The 21,643-nt window shown below is 38.5% G+C and overlaps 1 protein-coding gene across 5 annotated transcripts in view; it reads right to left on the bottom strand.

Moving 5' to 3' along the window:
* Window positions 1-241: 241 nt before the first annotated feature.
* Window positions 242-21,643, bottom strand: part of sema6a (semaphorin 6A) — a 193,771-nt gene continuing 172,369 nt past the window's right edge. For all 5 annotated transcript variants that reach the window (XM_008114038.3, XM_003223033.4, XM_008114040.3 and 2 more), the window contains one exon: window positions 242-2,206. In XM_008114038.3, the coding sequence (XP_008112245.2) occupies window positions 1,020-2,206 (1,187 nt within the window). In that variant the 3' untranslated portion in view covers window positions 242-1,019. The remainder of the gene's footprint in view (window positions 2,207-21,643) is intronic.

The raw sequence follows: 21,643 nt of genomic DNA, 5'->3' as shown, positions 1-21,643 counted from the left end.
GGAGCAGAGATGTGTAGCTTTCAGATGATTTCCTCCGCAGTACCTTAGTCGAGGATGAGGGGAACCTGGGGGATGGGACCGGTGGAAGGTTTGCTTCTTTTTTTGCTGCCTGACATAGAGGCTGGAAACTCAGCCTGAAAAATTAACTCACATTGAAATAAATAGTACCCTCCACACACACTTTGTTTTATTTTCCAGAGAGATCAAAGAGCCCAAACACAAAGTTCAGAATTCCACCTCATTCTTATTTAACTCAGTGAATTTATTGGAAAAATAAAAAGAGTATTAATTACTCCAGTTAATGGGTTTCACGTTAAATAGGCATAATTTCCAATGTATTTGGGTGTTGGGTTTTTCCCCCTCTTGAGAGAGCTGCTCATATGAAGATATGCAGAAGTAATTTCCTTAGGAATTAAAAAAAGACAAAAAAGTTGAACAATAAATAATAGGAGTTACTTGCGTTAACAGTCACATGTTATTCATTAAAAGAGAAGAGTAGCAGAAACCTATGACAGAGTTGTTGCCCAACATGGCAAACTGCTATAACCAAATGGCTGTAACACTGATGGGCATTTCACAGTACCTGCGCATAGTAAAAGTCTGCCACAGTTCAGTTAGAATTAGCTTAAATCAACAAATTTTGTTGTTGTTATTGGTTGTTCTTTCCTCTCCATTCCTTCGCTTTCAAAGCACCCGTTTTTCAGTTCTGGGGTGCACTGTGCAGTTAAGAGTGAAGTATCACAGTCATCATTCATGTGTGTGCTTTTGGCTCAATGTTTGTGGTTAGTCTTTTGAGTAAGGAACTGTTTCATCATGGGGGTGGGCCCTACAGTGGCAAACCATGGATTGCATGGCCCGATTGTTAAAAAAATATTCCACTTTCCCCAGAGAGCAATATATCCGCAGGCTTAGCAGCTTCCTGGTTAGTTGAAACTAGCAGTGTGGTCATTGCCAAACACTGGCATTTTAAGGGCATACTCCGGTCACCTGCTGTCCCCCCACCCCCACCCCCATGGTGATTATGTACATGTATCATTAGGCTTCATGGACGATGACAGAGGGGAAAAGGGCTTGGGGGGTACATCTGGTTTTAATGATGGTGTGCGTTTCAGCCCTGATCTCGTCAGTGAGTTGTATGTGGTGAGACTGGGCTGCCTTGATACAGTCACAGTCTGACCCTGAGCAGCATGGACTTGTATTGAGTCCACTCTCTGTGGGGCAGGAGGGGGATTTTCTCCTCTGCCAAAGCTCTGATTTCTTGAAAGGTGGGAGGAATTAGAAGAATTTGTATTATTTCTTTTGAGAGTTGATGTCTGATGGTTTCTCGTAAGCGAGTTCGTAGGGTAGTTTCTCTTGTAGTCCACATTATAAGCAGAAGAATGCATTTCCAACCGCTTGCCCAGGCCACTCTGAGCAAGAGAAGACCCTGGGGGACCCAACGAGGCTTCCCTCTGGGGTACTTTTGGTGGCATGCTCTCCAAGTTTTCCACCAGGTTCACCCCATGGTTAGGGCTCTTGCTGCTGAGATGCTCTTTGATGGTTTTGTACTCAAGGGTCGCATTTTGGTCCTCCATAGCCATTTGCGCCATGTCACTCATTTTTGGCTGATCAACATATTCATGTTGATAGCCTTGCTGAGAAACAGGCAGGACTACAACACTTGGGATGTGGCTGGGAGAAGCCCTGAGAGGAAGGTCTGTCGGGATTACAGGTGATGCCATTGGGGGGATATCTTTTGTGCAGGCATTGATAAGGTTCTGGTTTCTCTCCCAGTCTCTGCTGCCTCTGCTGGGCTTCCTCTTCTGCTGCAATGTTGGGGTAGACTCTGGGGTTGGCAGAGCAGCCAAGTCTAGGTGATGTTGGTCAGCTTTGATGAGCATCTTGGCTGTGGTGCCTGGGGTAGCAAGTTTGCCATTGTGCATCAGGGGGGTGAGAATGGCGTCAGGCTTTGGCTCCTTGGACTGAGTGTCCCCAAAGAGGCCACTGAGCTTGGTGACGCTGCTCATTGAACCCCGGCGTGACTGGACCAATTCCTTCTCCTTCCTCTGCACAATAGTCACATCTCTGCGTCGATGGTCACAGATGCAGTACACTATGATCCCCGAGAAGACAGCCCCCATGACAAAGGCAAGAATGACTGCAATGGCCAGAAGGGTAACAGGCACCAGCTGATCATGCCCTTTGAGATAACTCTCACGAATCACTCCTGCAATAAACATTACAAAATGGTCAGCAGAACAGTAGATATAAATAATACTCATGATCAGAATCAAGCAATATAAACCCATTCATTAAATCATTTCCTGCCATCTTCAGATAACTCTTTTAAGTAGTAAAAAGTTCGGTAGTTTGACATAGCTGTAGTGATAATAGATTACTTAGCTTTTTTTAAAAAAACTACAACTCCAAAATTAATTGCTGGCTAGTACTTCAATGTGGAGGGCTGCAAAACTATCTGGTAGCTGGGCAAGATCAAGAGATCTGGGAGTTACATTCAGAGGGAGTTTAGAGATTGGTTTGCTCTAAGTAGCAAACTCCCCACTATTTTATTTTATTTATGGCATTTCTATCCCACCTTTCTCCACCCTGGAGGGGACTCAAGGCAGCCATTCAATGCCTTAAAAATGTACAATTAAAATAAAAATTTTAAAATGGAATTATAAAATACATTAAAACAATTAAAGCATTTAAAACAATACATTCACAATTAATCCCGTAATCCATAAACATAGTTTGGGCCGTTCCAATAGTCATTTTCCATCTATCTATTGCAAAAGTTTTCCAAAGGCTTGGTCGCAAAGCCACTGTTTCACTTTCTTACTTTCAATGTTATACATTTTATAAAGTGAGCTGCCTGTTTAGGAGATGTGTCCCAAACTCTTACACACAGAGCTAGTTATATTTTTCTTTGTACATATTTGAGAGGAGGAATTTCTGGCTGGAATCCTGTATCAGCTTATACTTAACTAAGGACTTAACTATAAAACTTCTCATGGACCAACCACTTCAAGCTTGATGGTGACATTCTGCAACGATCCTCTCATTATTGGCAGAATGGCATATGCCCTTCTCAGCAGTGGCATCTTCTGTAGGATGCCCACTCCCATCCTCACTCATATCCACGGAGATACATGCCCCTGGACATTTGAAGCCACAGATAATAGGGAACCTTATATTTTGACTTTCTTTGGGCTAGAAGCATACCATAGAATCATACTGGAGTATTTAGAGAGGCATGGGTAAGGGGACAATATTGTATTAGTTTTAAGAGATCTCCTTGGTGGGTACACTTTCTGTATACAGGGAGAATCTAATGTGAAGGTATTTCTAAAGTAGTCATGTCTCATGTTTCATGCATATAGTGGAGTAGAACATGCCATACACTTATCCTATATGTCTGCCTAAATTCTTGCAGAAATAAGTTCCTCTAAGATACTCCAAGTTGTAGCTAGTCAGTAATCAGCATATGCTTACAAAATGGATAAAGAGACTCAAGCCCCATCTACACTGTCAAATAATGTAGTTTAAAACTGCATTATATGGTCAGAATATAATACAGTTTATACGTATTATATGAGTGGACACTCTTTCGAACTGCACACAGTTTCAAATTGCATTATATAGCACTGTAGATGGGGCTTCAGTAGGTTTTTTTTTACTTTTGCTGGATGTCTAGATTCAGGATTATCAAATGCCAGTTTGTCAATGGGGAAAGGAATAGTAACGTCTTTGTCCACAAAGTTATATATGAAACCAGCATTGGCTGTGGTATAGAAAGAAAGGAAATTACTGTATATAATCGAGTATAAGCCTAGTTTTTCAGCCCTTTTTTAAGACTGAAAAAGCCCCCCTCGGCTTATACTCGGATGAGGGTCCTGGTTGGCTTATATTTGGGTCAGCTTATACTCGAGAATAAATGGTACATTTATTATTTTTCTCTATTATTGTTGCTACTATATTATTATTATTATTATTAATAATAATACATTATTATTTCACTCTGATCTTATTATTATTGCATTTATTATTTTACTCTATTTATTATTGCATGTATTATTTTCCTGTATTATTATTATTATTATTATTATTATTATTATTATTACATGTATTATTTTACTCTATTATTATTAAAAGGACACATAAGCACATTTACATTGAAGAAGATGAGAATAATGATTTGATCAGAATTGGACAATCTTATCTTAAATTTGAGCTTTATGTAAATATTCAAAAACATTTAACCTACTGATGCCTCAATTAATGTAATTTTATTGGTATCTATTTTTATTTCTGAAATTTACCACCCTCGGCTTATACTGGAGTCAATGTTTTCCCAGTTTGTGGTAAAATTAGGTGCCTCGGCTTATATTCGGGTCGGCTTATACTTGAGTATATACGGTAAGTGAAAAACATTCTGTTTGCACTATGAAATGTTGCTGAAATTTACATTATTCTAACTGTGCTCACAATAAAAATATAAACAGGGAAAATAAATATATGAAACATAAATTAATTTTGTGTTTAAACTTGGGTCCCATCTCCAAGATATTTCAATATGTATGTATATGCAAATACAGGCATTCTAAAATCCCAACAAATAAATAAAAAATCTGAAGTCCAAAATGCTTCTGATTCTAAGCATTTTGGATAAGAAAGATTCAACTTTTAAAGTTATGTGGCGTCGTTGCTTCTAAGAGATATGAGATACATGACTGATCCCACAATGAAGTTATTAGCTTCCATCTGCAGAGCAGAGATTTAAAGACTGTGAGTCTTACAAAGGGGCTTTTTGTGTTTTTCTTTTTATCACATCCAGTCTAAGAGACCAAAATAGTCTCGACATGTTACAAGCAGAGTTTGTCTTGTCTGTAATCACAGACAGATATGGCAAAACACCAAGGGAAGCTTTAGTGTCTGAGCTCTCTAAAAATAGAGTTTGTGGTAAGTTAGAGGTGTAAGGCAAGTCTGGAATGCTAGTAGACTCCTTGCTATGGTCCAAACACTAGTCCATGTAAGCAAACAAGCCTGTCTTTGTGGTGTGACTACATTCCTGCAACAATTCACTTGTGAAAAGAAGAACATTCGTTAGATGTATAACCACTCTTCTGGTCCTATCAAAGATTACTGCCTGAGGGTCTCTCCCTCCTTGATACAACACACAGCTTTGCATTTTTGCACTAATTTATTCAGAACTTGGAAATATTTCTGCTTTTTACTTTTGTAATGAGCTTTTTGTTCCAGTAATGAAGGTACCCACTGTATGCTTAGTGAGGGAACCTGCCCAACTTTTAAGATCTCCAGGTTAAGGCTTTCTCTCTCTCTCCACAATCATGGGTGCATTTGCTATAGAAGGAGACAGCCTTCTCAGTGCTTGCTCCCAATTTGTGTAATTTCCTCCTACAGCAGGCTGTCTACTCTCTTTCTACATGAAGGCAAAGATGTCTCTATTTATTGTGGCAGAAGGATTTTTTAATTGGGTGTACAAGCAGTCCAAGTTACGAACAAGATAGGATCTGTAGGTTTGTTCTTAAGCTGAATTTGTATCCAAGTTGGAACAGGTACATTTTAAAGTGTAACTCTATCTATCTATCTATCTATCTATCTATCTATCTATCTATCTATCTATCTATCTATCTATCTATCTTTGGATATCATAGGCAAGTGTTAAAACCCTGTGGTGTTTGTTTTGCTGTCTGTGCCCCTATTCAGAAGATTTCACTTTATTTTCTCTCCTGGTGATAATTGGGTTTTGAAAAAATTAGATTGTAGAAACAAGGATTGCTGAGAAGGCTTCAGTTGAGACACCTTTTCCCATGATAATTCTTTCAGGAGTACATTTCCCTTCCAAGAGATAGATTTCGCTCACATCCTATTATCTCAGCCCTGTTGTTAACTATGAGTCGGTTTTTTAAAAAGTTTTACTGTGTTTAATGTGCTTTTAATTATTGCAATTTAGTGTTTTTAATGTAATTGTTTATTAAATGCAATGGGATCTTGTAATACTTTAGAGACTGCATGAAAGAACAAAGTTAAGTTTTTATAGACTTAGGTCCCATCTACACTGACCATTTAATGCGGTTTGAAGCTAGTCTCAAAGGTGTGCAAAATAAACTCCTTAATGTACACCAGTGCTCTGTTGTGTATGTAATCACCATGCAGGATTCAAACTGGTTCCAGGATTTCCTATGTAGTCATCTCCATAGCAAAATCATTTTCTTTAATGCTGGTTTGAAACTGCATTAAATGGTCAACATAGATGGGTCTAAGTCTACTTTCTGAGATGGAAGGAGGAAGATGCAATCTGTGGAAGTAAACACAGACTGGTTCTACAGTATAGAATAAATGTAGATAAAGTATGCTTCCCAGGTCAACAGTAGTTACTGTAACTGCTGTTAAAAATACATTCCTTCTTTTAAAAATGTAAAATGTTTAACATACAGTTCAAATCTCACAGTGGCTCTGGTTGTTCTAGGATAGCTGCAATTCAGAACTTACTTGGCGATTTAGCCTATCTGTACAAAGACAGTTTCCTTACTCTGGGCAGTCTCTACTCATGATTAAGTGCACATGTTTGGTCTAACAGCCCAAGTTTTAAAACATATCAAACATAAAACTTCCTAAAGCCAAGCTAGAATATAGAACACTGAAAGAAATGGGGTCAAACCACAGTCATGGAGAAATAAACAGCGGTTATCATCGTGCTCAGTGGTAGACCAAGATTTTCAGGAGAGCAAAACACCTGGCTTTGAAAAATTCACCATAGGAGCTAACAGGCAAAAGAAAAACTACCCAATGAAAACCAGCTCATTAGCCAAGGAAGGCTCAGCTCGGCTCAGCTCTTTATAGGTGACAGTATTCTGAAGGATGGCATTGCTGGCAAGCAGATCTTTGTCCTCTCAGCAAGAACACACTTGGTAGGATGTGAAATTGCACCTCAATATTATTTTAGGAAGCTCAACTTGTCTCTAGAAAAAGCCATTTGGGAAAAATGATTTTCTAGGGTATCAGAAAACAGTGGATTATGTAACTGCATTGCCTTAAATCAGGAGTGGGCCAGTACCCCCTTGCTTTTCTGTGGACCATATCAAGGCATGGCAGTAATCATTCCCAGTCTCCATTTTCAGTAAAGGCTTGGGAAGGATAACGGCTAACTGCTAGGCTAACTGCTAGGTTTGTGAGTAGTTTGGAATATCATTTTTTACAATTGTGGGGCTCAGGAGGTTTTGGTGGACTTCAGGTGCTATGAGAAACACAAGCAAAACATTCCCTATCTTCTCTTGTTAAAGAGTGCCAGGACCATTATAGTCAATACAAACGTTGTTCCAGGAATAATAGTTTTGACCACCTTATGTATTGTCACTACAAGATTTCAGCTCTGCCAGCAAATCTTATTTAAACATATACTCATCCTACATTCCCTGAAAGTGAACTTTGAAATGATGTCCAGGGTTCCAGCAATCTGAAGACTACAGTAACTGAGAGAGCAACGTGGTTTCCACAGTGGAAATCTGTCATCTTCTTGTTTTCTAATATAATGTAGACCAGATGGCAAGGCAATAACTTCCCTCTTTCCACAAATGCTGGCATACTTAGAAATGAGAGCGCGGCTTGGTAAATGAAATACAATGTGATTTTTGGAAGGGATGAAGAGGAAACTGCTAATTGGGGTATAAAGTTTCAGAGCCTAAATGTGCTGTGGTGAGGAGGAGGCAGGCCATCAGTTGTAAATGTAGCAAGCCCTGGCAGCTATTTTAAGCTTCACATCTTGAAATGATGCCTGTGTCTGTGGTTGGGTGGGAAGTGGCCTATATCCACTTCCATCACTTCCAGAATCAGCAGAATGTAGTGCAGGATGTCTGTCCGTTTTGCACATGTGCAACTTCAATTTTATTTGCTCCTATATGCAATTTTTTTTACAGGAAAACTTTCAAGTTCCAATTTGCTAAGGTCTAGTAACAGGGCCTTTACTGTGTTATGGGCTAATTGCTAACATTCATTCTTGTAGACATGCTAACCTCATTTCTAAAACTCAATGAATGCCGCTTTCAGTGTTTTCACAGATATAAACATTGTGTTTCTACCACCGTGTGTCCCATTACTCATTCGGGCCAGGGCATTTGCATATAAATTCAGCCTCCCTTACTCCTGCTTGCCACCCTGGAACTTCCTAAAAGTGTGAAATTAAAACAGATTTGAGAAAAGAGGATGCTCAATTGGGCATTTGACATGAATTGCTTCACGCTGGGAGTGAAAACCAAGAAATGCTTGAATGAAAATAAATTGCATGCGCCTCAAAACATATTCAGGGAAGCATAAAGTATGTGGCATGTTTTTCACAGAATCACACTCAAGGATGCTTTGCTTCTTAAGATTCAATGTCTTTTCAGCACTTAATCTTGTGCCGTAGTGCTCGTCAAGCTTTATACACATTATAGGACCTTTCTGTTATGCCTGGGATGAAATAAAATATGGCCAGCTGTTTTCTTTGGGACAGCTCAAAGCAGCTGGGATTCATTAGATTCAGATATGTGAATATGGTTCATTGCGGGGTTCCAGGCTAGTTGTTTTGCATCTCTCATCTTCATGGCTCTCATTTCAATGTATGTGATTTCCCTTTGGAGTACAAAATGAATGGGATGCCCCTACCAAGTCCCCCATGCAAATATTATTAACGCTATTATGAAGTCTGGGGTTATACTAGAAGAGAAGAGAACCTAAAGTCTGCTGTCCTGCTTTGCTCAACTCTTGTTCTGACTATGACCATCTGCTCAGGGACAATATGTCACAGACGCTGAATGTCAAAAAGAGCTGCTTGGCTTAGCTCCCTTAAATCACTAGAAGCATCATAAACCACCCAACCTCAATAGAAAGAAGCAAAGGCCTCTCTTCTTTTTCTTTTTTACTTATGTTATTTGACATGTATTTATTTACTTTCACCAGCATTTTACAAATAATTTCCAGTTTCAAATGGAGACTGTGGATAATATGGCTTGCATAGCCAAAATGGGATCACTCAAAATACATGAGGGAAATTATCAGGAGGTCAAAACAATGACCGAAAGCTTCTCCATACTGATTATTTTGGGACAATTTCCATTTCTTTTATTTAGTTAGGTAACAGTGTGAACGAATGGGTAATACAACTGCAAGGGCAGCTATGTTGAACTTCAAGACATTTTGACTATAGGAGGCTGGATGGCCATCTGTGAGGGGTGCTTTGAATGCGATTTCCTGCTTCTTGGCAGGGGGTTGGACTGGATGGCCCATGAGGTCTCTTCCAACTCTACTATTCTATGATTCTATGATTCTAGGATATACAGCATGAAATAGAGGAAAATGTTGATCTGATACAAGGTAGATGTCTTGTGTTTTGACAGAAACAGAAAATGAAGAGGAACTATAAATCTCCTTGATTTACTATAACAGTATCAATACATGCTTGCTTCTCCTACCAGCATAAGTGGCCACCGATAGGAATATGAATGCCCATATAAACTCATAACTACCTAATCTCATCAAGAGAGAGTGTTGGAAATTACTGTCTTTCTCTACAGTACTACATCATACTGAACCAAGTCAAAGGAGAACAGGTTGCGCTAATTATTCAACCCTTGATTAAATATTTCAGGTAGTTAATTAATGAGCATGTGCCCCATGAAAGATATCCTTTGAGATTCTTGGGAAAGTGTTAATAAGCTGTCACAAAAGTGCTGAAAAGCAGACCTTGAACGCTCAGAATTAGTCCTTTCAGTTTTAAAATGTGTGATTTATTGGAATTATTCATGAGAGATTGGTGCAGTTTAATGGTGGAAAATCAAATACTCAGAATGCGCTGCTGGGAGGATTTACTGTGTATTTGGACCGGGATAGCATGTAGGGTTACTGAGAGGTTAGCTTGTCTCTGAGGCAGTATTATAAATAAAGAGACATGCTTTCTTGTTGGATAAATGTATCTCTAGGAGATAATCAGGAAGATAATGTAAATCCTATAGGGAGATTGTAGCTGGCATCCTGTTAGTGACATAAGTAGGTATTAACTCAACCTTTTAACCATGTATATATGTTTTTGATCAGTGAAGAGGTTGGAATTTCCTTCCTCTTACTCCTGTGTCCTCTGAGACTGTTGGGGAATTTGCGTGGACCTCAGTAACTGTTGTTATCTCTTCATGTCTGGTACATGGCCTGATGCTTTTATGATTCTCCTCTCCTCATGGAATGGCTGTGTTGTGGGTCAGTAGCTCTACATTTTGTCTAGGAGATGGTAAATAAAATATTTTCACATGCAGAAATATTCTATTCTGAGCCATACAGGAGTGCTGCCACTGTGTGTGGTCGGGGAGAGGGTTAAAAAACAGGAAATTATAAAACTTACATTTAAAGGACACGGTTTTCTTCTTATTCTCTTAGACTATTTGATGATATTCCGCAAATTCAATGAATCAAAAGTGATTTAAACTAGAAGCATAACAAAGTATAATGTTGAATAAGTAGTTCTATTTGCTCCTTTTTCATATGCCTTCCACGTTTATCCTGTATATATCTGACTTGTTTAAGGTGCCAAAGGTTAGGCTGAAGATAAACAGATGCAAAGGAAAGCCTAATTTATTTCAGTGTACGTACAGTAGAGTCTCACTTATCCAATGTTCTGGATTATCCAACGCATTTTTGTAGTCAATGTTTTCAATACATCATGATATTTTGGTGCTAAATTCATAAATACAGTAATTACTACGTAGCATTACTGCATGTTGAACTACTTTTTCTGTCAAATTTGTTGTATAACATGATGTTTTGGAGCTTAATTTGTAAAATCATAACCTAATTTTATATTTAATAGGCTTCTCCTTAATCTTTCCTTATTATCCAACGTATTTGCTTATCCAATGTTCTGCCGGCCCGTTTATGTTGGATAAGTGAGATTGTACTGTATTGGAGAAAGTTGGCATATCTAACTAACTAACCAATTTTATTTGGAAAAGGGTGTAGATTCTGTTTGTGGCATAGTCAACTAGAAAAGATCCTTATATACTGAATATATCTGGCGAGCTGTGGGCAGTGATAGTAGACAAGTAAGCTTGTTGAACCAATGGCCTGCTTATACATGTCAATTTCTTGTTTTCCAGCAGAAGTAATCAAGTGTTCCCTCACTATCATAAAAAATGTTGACCTGATAGAGGGTAGTGAGTATAGTGACTACATGGAAGAGGAAGTAAATATTGTTAAAATACCTTGGGGCTATAATAAATACCCTATACACCCAGATTCTAGAGCAGTGGTTTCTCAATTTCTGGCTCTCCAGATGTTTTCAGTTCCCAGAAATCTTTATCATTGGCTATGCTGCCTGAATCTTCAGGAAGCTGAAGTCCAAAACATTGGGAGGACCAAAGATAAAGAAACATTGCTTTAGAAACAAGCCCTAATAAAAACAGCAGGATGTCTACATGCTTGCAGTTCGAGCATTAGACTCATTGCCAAGCTTGGAAATGTTACTTTTTGAGTTACAAGGTCCAGAATTCCAATTTCTTTTCTAATTGGATATAGACTTACCCTTAGCACAGAGTTCTGCCCCACAAGAAATCCAGCCACTGAATGTAGGAGTTTTTTTTGCATTATATTGTATTTCAGTATGAAATTTGGCTATTCTTAAATCTTAGCTTTTTCCTTAGAAAAAAATTCTGCTTAGAGAGGAATTTATTTTCTCCTTTTTTATTTTGGAGTGCTAGCTCTGTGTCCCCCCCCAACTGTATTTACCCCCCCCCCCCCAAACTGGAAACAAACAACAGTTGATCATCTACATTTATGGGTTGAACTTTTGAAGACTTATACTCATGGGGTTGATTAATATATTCTTTCTAGGAATCTCTTCATCCTCCACAGTGATTATCTAGTCAACTTCCACCAGATGTTGACCACGGAGTTGTTTTGGGGAACCTGTTCTTTCAGGTTTTTAATTTGCTGTTTTCCCACTTTGACAGGGGTCCCAAGTCCTTAACCCATGTGAAAGTATGGTAAGTGCAGTGGTGATTGGTGGCTTCCATGTTTGGGGGGCACTGAATGTACATTTTAAAGGTACTGTCCAAGATGCTGAATGAATTTGGGGGATAGAGTTCAGCACCTTAGATAGCTTCTTTATAGCTTGTGACACTGTAGCTACCAGCCATCACTGATTGAATGCATTCAGTTATTTTACATACATTATTCATTATAGATTTCCTATAAGTGTCAAGTTTCCTAAATCACAACTATTCTAGATCCCTGCGGTATCATATCTCTGTATGATACCCTTTATGCAGGCAAAGAAGTGGACCATGATGGTTGGTCCTGGATAGTCTCTCCAGAGGTTTTAGTTACAGTCGAACTTAAGGACATATATTTAAATGACTGTGTCATTCCTTCGAAGTACTGGCCCAAATTATTTTAGTGTTTAGTTTACTATAACCACTAGGGTTTATTAATGGAGGTAAAAGCTGTAACCAAGGATGCATGGCTGTAAGAGGACTACTGGCATGAAAAATTAATTGAAGTCCTGCTGAGACTAGGCCGAAGGCATCACTTTTGACATCCACATTTCAGTAAACACAGCTAGCCCTGCAGATTTGAGTTGACATAAATGTTTTATGAAGAAAAGACTGGACACAGTTGTGATGTTGGAGTGACTTTCTATGTATATTTAATCAGAACTGTGATCCGTTAATCTCATAGGACTTGGGTAAAATGGGAAGGCCAAGGATACAATTGCTTTGTGCTGCCCTGGGAGAACTGGTTTGCACAAAACAACAATGGAGTAGTAGCAGTAGCTAGAAGGCAGAGCCAGAAACTAAATTTCTAGTTTTGCTAGCAGATTGCTCAAATGCATTTAGTGTCAGCCCATAACACTGTGGTTGGCTCACATAACAAGATGTTTGTGTTTGGCAAATACTTTGAACCATGGCCATCTTTGGAACAAAGCCTGATTGGGTGGTATAAATGAGTTGGAGTAGAGCTAGAGCTGCAGAATTTGCCAAGGCTTTTACTGGTATTGTGCTTGTGGATTAGTTAATGACACCAATGTGTATAAGTTACTTTGTTCTTAGGAATTAATTTTCTTCTTCCCCTTCCATTGTCTACAGCACTTTGAAAGTGTCTTATAAAGAACAAAAACAAATCATGAGACATCAGAAGCAGTTTTAGTTCTTGATGCTGAAGTAATCTATAGAACTATAGGAGATTTCTGCAATAGGTTTTTATGCACTTTTGAAGCAGAACAGCATTAACACACTGTTCACAATAGGTTTGCTTCTATGTTGAACATGAACATGATGGCACAGAAAAAACTAGAAGAAATTTAAGTTTATACTTCATATCCTAGTCAGGTGAAGCCTTGGCATTTCAGATGTAGTGATGCAATTCTAAATTAGTGTGTTGCCTTTCGAATCTACAGAAAATGATTACACCTCTTAATTAGAGGGCCATCAGAATTTAGATTGTCATAAAATTATTACAAGTCCTGATTAAGCCATGCAATTATTATGTCTAAATGCACACCAGAAAAAGCTAATAAGAAAAGATGAATTATTCAAGCGTTATTAGGCATATTGCCATTTAAGAATAAAGCAGCACAAATTAACATAAATATGCTCCAAAATTATTGTTATGTTCATTTATTTTCCTGTTATTAGGGATTGCAAAGAGTTTCAAATGTGAACAAGTACATTTAATTCTTGCTGCCCACCTAAAATGCTGTCCCAGAAGAATGGGCTGGGCTATTCAAACAGCTTGCATGTGTGTGTGTGAATATTAATGTAATATGGGTAAAATGCAGCCAAAGTAAGACATAATTAAGTCTCCCCCCACATTTAAATGCTCACATAACTCCTTAACCTAAATTGGGCCTCCATGGAAAAAATTATAATATTTTTTGGTTTTGATTCATTCTACCCCAACTAAGAACCAACTAAAATTGATATAAAAGGTCACCTCATGGGTTTTTGTTCCATTAATTAAAAGCTACATGGACTATTTTGAAGATGGGCTGTTTTGGGAGAAAATCATTAGCTATTTCCTTCCATGCTCTTTCCATTATAATATAAATCACTGGCTCAAAGCTGTTAGTAGCCCAGTATGAGGGGAAAAGTCAGCCAGACATGCTGTTCCCATCCCTCCTCAACAGAATTGACAGAGAGCAGCAGGGGAGGCAATTGCTTGCTCAAAGTCATCTCCATGTGGTCATTACTACTGTACGCCCCCTGTCCAGGACATGGCAAGGAATCAACTTTCAGGAGGAATGATGAAAGTACTAAAGTGGTTTCCCTAAACCCTGGAACAGCATGCTTTGGCAGGTTACCAGCTAGAGGGTGTTTTATTTTGGACCATAGATCCCAAAACTTCATATGAGGAACAACGAGTATCCACACTGGTTAGGAGACCCAGAGAGTCGTGGCCCAAAGAAGTAACTTTTCCAACCTACATTCTTAACAGAGTTATCCGAAAGACAGAATATTGATTGTGATAGTTTTGAATATCCCAGTCCTAAATATCTATGTAAGTCACATTTAAACTGAAATAATTTAAGCCAAACTAGATGAAATATCTAAATGCATCACTAGCAGCCACATAAGGATGATTCTGCCATGAAGCAGACTGGGGCAATCCCTTAGGGGCCAGATTTGGGGTTTCATGATAGGGCTGCAATGTTTAGTTAATTTGATATGGCTGTCATATATCGTTAATGGAAGAGATGGGAACAAATGCTTATGGGATTTTGTGCCTGGTAGGATTTGGTTGGAAATCTGCTGGTGACCTACACCAATGGAAGTCTCAGTTAAGTTGGCCAATCCTCCTTCAACTGAGGCATAGCAGTGGGGTGGGGGATTGGAGACAATAGTGACAGCATCTCTCTAAGGCAGTGGTTCTCAACCTTTGGTCCTCCAGGTAATTGAGACTTCAGCTCCCACAATTCAATAGTAGATGCAAAGCTGGCTGGGATTTCTGGGAGTTGAAGTCCAAAACATCTGGAAGACCAAAGGTTGGGAACCCCTGCCCTAAGGAGATAAAGTTGCCTACTGACTTCTGAGCTGCTCCAAGTCTGGCCAGCCAATGCTATCTACAGAAGCGGGGGGGGGGGGGGGTACTGCAACTAGCTATTGTCATAGTACTAGTGGGCCCTTTCCATTCCAACTAGACCTCCCATGCCTCTTGTGCTGGAATAGTATTTTGCGTCTCCAAATAGGATAGCTGGGATTCAGGTAGCAAAATCGTTATGGATTTGTTACCTAGACTTACAGATATGTAACTGTACTGTACTCACCTATGCTAAATATTCACTAATGCATCACTATTGCCAGAATCATAAAAGTGATGAGGGCACAGCAGGATAATGTTTCTAGGCCGTTCCCATCAACAACCAAAGTTGTGACAATGGGGAGCAGGGTCCTGTTGCAATCCTTATTGTCCTGCAGATTCCTGCCAGGAGAGAGCTGGAAATATCATCCTGCTGCACGATTGCCAGCAGAACAGAGTAGTTTCTGGCTGTTAAGACAGGTTTGAGTAGTTGTGCCATGAGATGATACTTATTTGAATTAAGTCACTCATGTTGTTTTGTTGGACTACAGCGAATGTCCTTAATAATTGTTACTAAATACTATGTACTAATAACACCAAGTAACAAAATTTAAAACATTGTTTCTGCTTTGAACTTGCTATTTCCTGTTTAATTGTGCAGTACATACTTTGAAAGAAGTTGTTATACTCCCGAAACTTCATTTTCGTGGCTGCCACAAACTATGTTGAATTGGTTGAAACTCTATGAGATATTCATTGAAAAACTATAGCAAAATGTGCCACAGAATATCCCACAAAGTATTTGCAGTTTAATAAACTTTTTACATTTTTTAAATGAAAGAACCATATAGGAAATGTTATTTATATCCCATGAATAAAAATATGTAATTGCAGAGTGTAATTGTTTCAGTCAAGTTGGAGGTATACACATGTGGAATCAGACTCTTGTGGCTCAGTTCCTTATGGACTGGTAGAATGGAGAAAGGGGAAATGGAAAAAAATAGGATCCAGTCCTTGCTCTTTCCCAAGAACCTCAGACTGGCAATGTTGCTAATTGTGTGAATGGTGCTGTGTCTAGTACAGAGGAGCCTTCTTAGAGCTTGGAACCATATTTGACTTTAGAAATAAATAGCTTTCAGACATCTCATATGCTGAAAACACTGCAGACATTTTTCTGATTCATAGCCAGAGCCTATGTACACTTGTTGTGGGGAGATATTTCATTTTGTTTATGTTGCAGAGTCATTTAAATCATCAGGCTTAAAAAGCAATTGGGTGGAAAAATGATTGCTTAGGAAAATATCTAGCTTCCTTTATTGCAATTAACAGATAAGCTGTATGGCCTGAGTTAGTCAATATTATTATCAGTACAGCAGCCTTATGAGTCCTCAATGCTTTGAGCTGTCTTAAAGGGATTAAAATTGACTCCTCCTTCACAAAAAGATTGGATATATTTAGTGCTAAAACAGTGCTCAGCTGTTGGTACTGCAATAAAAATATGGACTGTTAAGTCAATGCAACTATTTTCTAGGTTTTCTTTTGCATGAATTTTAATCATTAGTCAAAGCTCATATGAAAGTGATCTGTAGATTTTACTATTTCACATTTTGTAATATCTGCGTCTAGGTTAGTGGTTCTCAACCTGTGAGTCCCCAGATGTTTTGACCTTCAACTCCCAGAAATCCTAGTAAACTGGCTGGGATTTCTGGTAAGCTGTCTGGGATTTCTGGGATGTGTAGGCCAAAGCACCTGGGGACCCACAGGTTCAGAACCACTGATCTAGCTGGTAATATACAGTGGGCCCTTAGCATCTGGTGCTATTTGGTTACAGGAGACAAAAACCCAGAATGCTCAAGTCCCATTATATGTTCATCTTGGAGAAAAGAAGGCTGAGAAGGAACATGATATCCCTGTTTAAGTATCTAAAAGGATGTTCTAGAAGACAAGCCCTATGAGGAGCAGCTTAGGGAGCAAAGTATGTTTAGCTTGGAGAAGGGATGGTTGAGAAAGGACATGATAGCTGTGTTTAAATATTTTTAAAGATGTCTTATTGAAGAGGGGACAAGCTTGTTTTCTGCTATAATGGATTCAAATTGCAGGAAGAGAGACTCCACCTAAACATTAGTAGAACTTCCTGATGGTAAGCACTGTTTGACAGCAGAATAAGCTGTCTCAAACTGTGAAAGAATCTCCTTTTCTGGAGCTTTAAAAACAGAGGCTGGATGGCCATTTGTCAGGACTGCTTTGACTGTATATTCCTGCTCGGCAGGGGTTTGGACTGGATGACTCTTGTGGTCTCTTCCAACTCTATAATTCTATGCTCAACTATGTGATAGAATTATAGATGCAGGAATTTGACCCTTATTGTTGGCTTATATTGATCAGAAATCTTTGTTACTCCAACTCAACTTGCAGTGGTGTCTTTTTCAAAGCTTATTATCTCTTTACAAAACTTTTTAGAGCCATGCTGAGCATATTTTAGAAGAACCCTGTTTTAATCCCATCATACATCAGTTTCCCATAAATGTGCTTTAATCCCTTTCCTGTTATATCATATAAATATTTCATTTCAAGTCTTTCTACTCTTGTATAAATCTCTAACAATAAACCTTTCATGGCACGCATAGTTAATATGCGTTTTCTAAACAAGGATATTTATAACAACTTGATTCTCATTAATCAAATAATATTTTGAGGGGCAAAAATCTACAGATCAGAATAATATAAAGAAATAGCTACTTCAGTTCAAAAGGGTAAAGAATTTATATTTTGATTTAAATAATGATATAGGAGTTTAAATATATTCAGATACTGAATATGCTTATGCAACTCAACCAAAATTCCTCTATATATGAAATATTGCTTAGATTACAATGACAACATTTCTTATTTCTGATCACAGACTTCTGCCAGATGTTGGGAAAACAGCAGAAATGGAGACAGACAGGACTAATTCTGCTCTCTTATGCTGTTTGGAAACCCCAGCACCCCAAGCGTGAGAAATACACTGCTGTTAAACCAGCACAACAAAAGAGAGAATCTGTCTTTTCCTTTAATGTCGCATACGCAAAGGTTTGCTTTTGATGTTGGTTGTCAAAATGGTTTACTAAAATGAGAGTGACTCCATCCATATGTGTCTTAGAAGCAGATCTACTTTCTGGCCCCCAGAAGATGGAATTGATTATATAGTTGCTACTTGAGTCTGATGTAGTTTTTCAACATCATTTTGGACCTTTATCAGTTTCCCATGGTCTAGGTAGTCCATAGGGCATTTGACTATTCTCGGACATGAAACTTCCAATATTATTTGATAGAAATATGCAATAATGTTTTTTGTGAAGAATTATTATCGTCTCTTATCAATGAAAAGTGAAGGAATGAAAGTTTGAGGTACGTGAGAAACAGAATGGTATACATATGTAACTTTACACATATATAAGTATGTAGCAGAGACACTATGGAACCCTCTCAGTGAATTCCCAAGATATGAATTAGGGCACTGCAAGAATATTTTAATGCACATCAGTACTGTGCTGACATTTTCCCCCTGAAATCTGATTCTTTAGAAATTCTATTAATATTCCTTGAGTTTTGGAAAATGAAACCAAAGTCAGAACTACATGTAGTACTATATTCCTGATCAAACTCAAATTTTGCTATATGAGTCCTATTTAGCCATTTTTTAAAAAAACCCACCATGTACAAACTGTGTAGGGTTATAACGGTCTCTATGAAGGAGTTGGGGAGCTACATATACCATCTTGGGTTGTCAGGTCAGGACAATACCACAAATACTCTGTGATTTGCATCCTGCCAGGGTATACATAGGTGTAAGTCAACCTTACACCTGTACACTATTTTGAAGTAATTGCTGAAGTGGTTCTTCCTTTACACCACCTGCAATGACCAAAACTTAACTAGGAATTTTTGCAGCCTTCCCATGGGTATTCTGTGGCTGGTGAAGAGTGTGCAGGGGAATAAGGGAGGATTGAAAAACTTTCTTGTTGATTACATCAACCACTGAGATCCTTACAGAATCCTGGCAGCTCTCTGTGGCAGATGTAATTATTTTACATCTGACAATGAGGACATTGCCAGGTGTTTTTGGTAGTCCCTATCCCCCTCTTCACTAGCTATGGACTGAACAAGGGAGGAATTCAGTGGCTGGACAGTAGGGATGTGGAATGGCAACTATGGTATAATTCCAAATATGGAATTAATATGTTTCATAATGCTATTCTGGCCTTAATGTCTATGTGGGTGGGTCTCAGTGATATTAAAAAACTGAAGTTACAAAGGGTAGTCCCTGATGATGTTATTAAGCATGATGCATTACATGTCAACCATAGAACATTCCATCAAAAAGTGTGAAGTCAAATAAAACACAAAAATATACTTTTCAGAAGCAATGCTTTCATCCTGAGATTCCTCCCTCTCACCCTGAGATTGGAGAAAAAAGGGCAGGCTCTGAGACTCAATTTAACTTCTGAGCCCAGGGAACCCTAGTGTCATCCCCCATCATACCAAACATCCCAGCCCAGCTTTTACTGCCAACCATTATGAATTGAAGCTGAGGATCTGAAGGCAATGTCTATGCTCATCTGGCTGAAGTGCCTAGGAGCCTCCTTGCCATCAGCAACTTTGATTGCGTAGAGTTTCTTATTGTGGGGAGGCATCTAAGTGTGTTCAGTCAATCATGCTTAGAGTCAGAATGGGTGATTGACATACATGAGAATGTTAGAGGAAGGCCTGACAAGCATGTCCCTCTGGCCTTTATACAGTTTGTGTTATCTTGGGTTCTTTTCCAAAGCAAATTAATCTACCTGACGTTAGAGGACAATATTCTAAAGTGATGTTAGTTTTGAAAGTTTAATATTAGATTTACATTTTATGCTGATTACTTTTTTTGCATTATCCGACTCCAAGATAAGCAACTTTGGTTAGTCTGATTGTCATATCTGTTTGTTTTGATCCCATTGCAAAACCATTCTAAATATGTGTATGTGCACGCGTACACACACATTTTGTTTCAAGGCAGAAACAAGACATCCACTTGTTTTGTTTGTTTGTTTTGAGCCACAAGTAAGAAAGAAGTCTGTACAGTCTAGTAGTTTTACTCTCAACACAGCTTCTGAGTCCCATTAAGCACTCTGTCAAAATTAATTAAATGTTAGAAGTTATCTAGCTAAAAGGATCATCAATAGCCCCAAGGAACTCAAGGTTGATTCAGATATTATGTGGATGCGACATGGAGGTCATGGAAAATGTTTTCATGGGGTACGTTTCCATCGCTGTGTTTAATATGATTGGTAGCTTGTAATGCTGGTATGGCTATTTGCCATGTACTCAGTACAACTGACACAAGAAGATGACAGCAAACATTAGTTCTCATTTGGAGTTCCACTATAAAGAAGCATTTTTGACAATCTCCATGAGTGAAGAAATTGTGAACTAAAAAACCCCTAAAAACTAAACATGAGACCATGAATGGTATCAAAATATTAGACAATAAGTTATAATGTCTCCCACTGACTCCCCTTTAGAGTTGTCGTTGTTTTTATTATTATTATTCAGATACACTTTCAGTAATATTAAAAGGCAATCTTAGATGGCTGATGTGTAAATATTAAAACAAATGTTGAGGAAAAGGTTATTCAAAAATGTCTACGTCATGTTAGTGGATTGCAAACAGGTGTGCTGGAACACCCAAATAACTGTCCCGATGTACATCGAAACTCCCTAATCAGTGTCCCTGATGCAGAAGACCAATGAAATTGTGCATTGGTTCTGCTGTGCATCGATCCCAATGTTCATCACTCACTTGCTACCTCTGCAAAATAATACCGTTAACAACAGCCCTTTACTGGATATGGATGTGGAAGTGCCCAAATGTATTTCTTGTGGACATAAGCCCATTTATGAAGACTCAAATCCCCAAATGGATTCTGGTATCTTTAAATCTGGAACAAACCCACATATTTCAAGAGAAGTAAGGCTGTAGGGATCATTTTTACCAGAGGCAATTTCTCTCTATATTATTTCTGAAAATAAAGAAAAATGCTATGCAATGAGCTAAAAATAACTCTGGAGCTTGTATACTTGAATGCAGCAAACCATTTGACCCCACTTTAAATGACCAGAGCATCAGTTTCAGCAATACCAGCAAAGCTGAAATCACATCTGGATTTCATTTTCAACACTTGGACTAAAAAGGGACAGCATGAGAGGTTCAAGACATCTAAGGACTAAGAGTGAAAACAGAGGAGTTGGCAGAGTCTTTGACTAATGAGTCTAAGCCTTGATATATATCCGGTGCTTCTAAAGAAGAAAAGAGGCAGAGGAGTAGGGGTGGAAATACAATGAAAGGGACAAAGCCCTGTTAATGACAGAGAAAATTAATCCACTTTCTTCTTTTATAATTTTTGGGTTAGTAGGATATCTAAACACAGCACTGTGGTACTACTTTGTAGTGAAGATGGTACAGCCTTGGAACATTCCACAGAAAGGGTTTTCTATCAGGGAAGAGGGCAAGGGGAGAGACTACGTACAATGGCAGCAGAAGGAAGGGTTAAATGGCAATGTGAGAAGTACCGACTTTCATAAA

This window comes from Anolis carolinensis, chromosome 2 (assembly GCF_035594765.1).
Source record: "Anolis carolinensis isolate JA03-04 chromosome 2, rAnoCar3.1.pri, whole genome shotgun sequence".
In the NCBI taxonomy this organism is placed as follows: Eukaryota; Metazoa; Chordata; class Lepidosauria; order Squamata; family Dactyloidae; genus Anolis; species Anolis carolinensis.
This window is presented reverse-complemented; position numbering and strand designations above follow the sequence as displayed.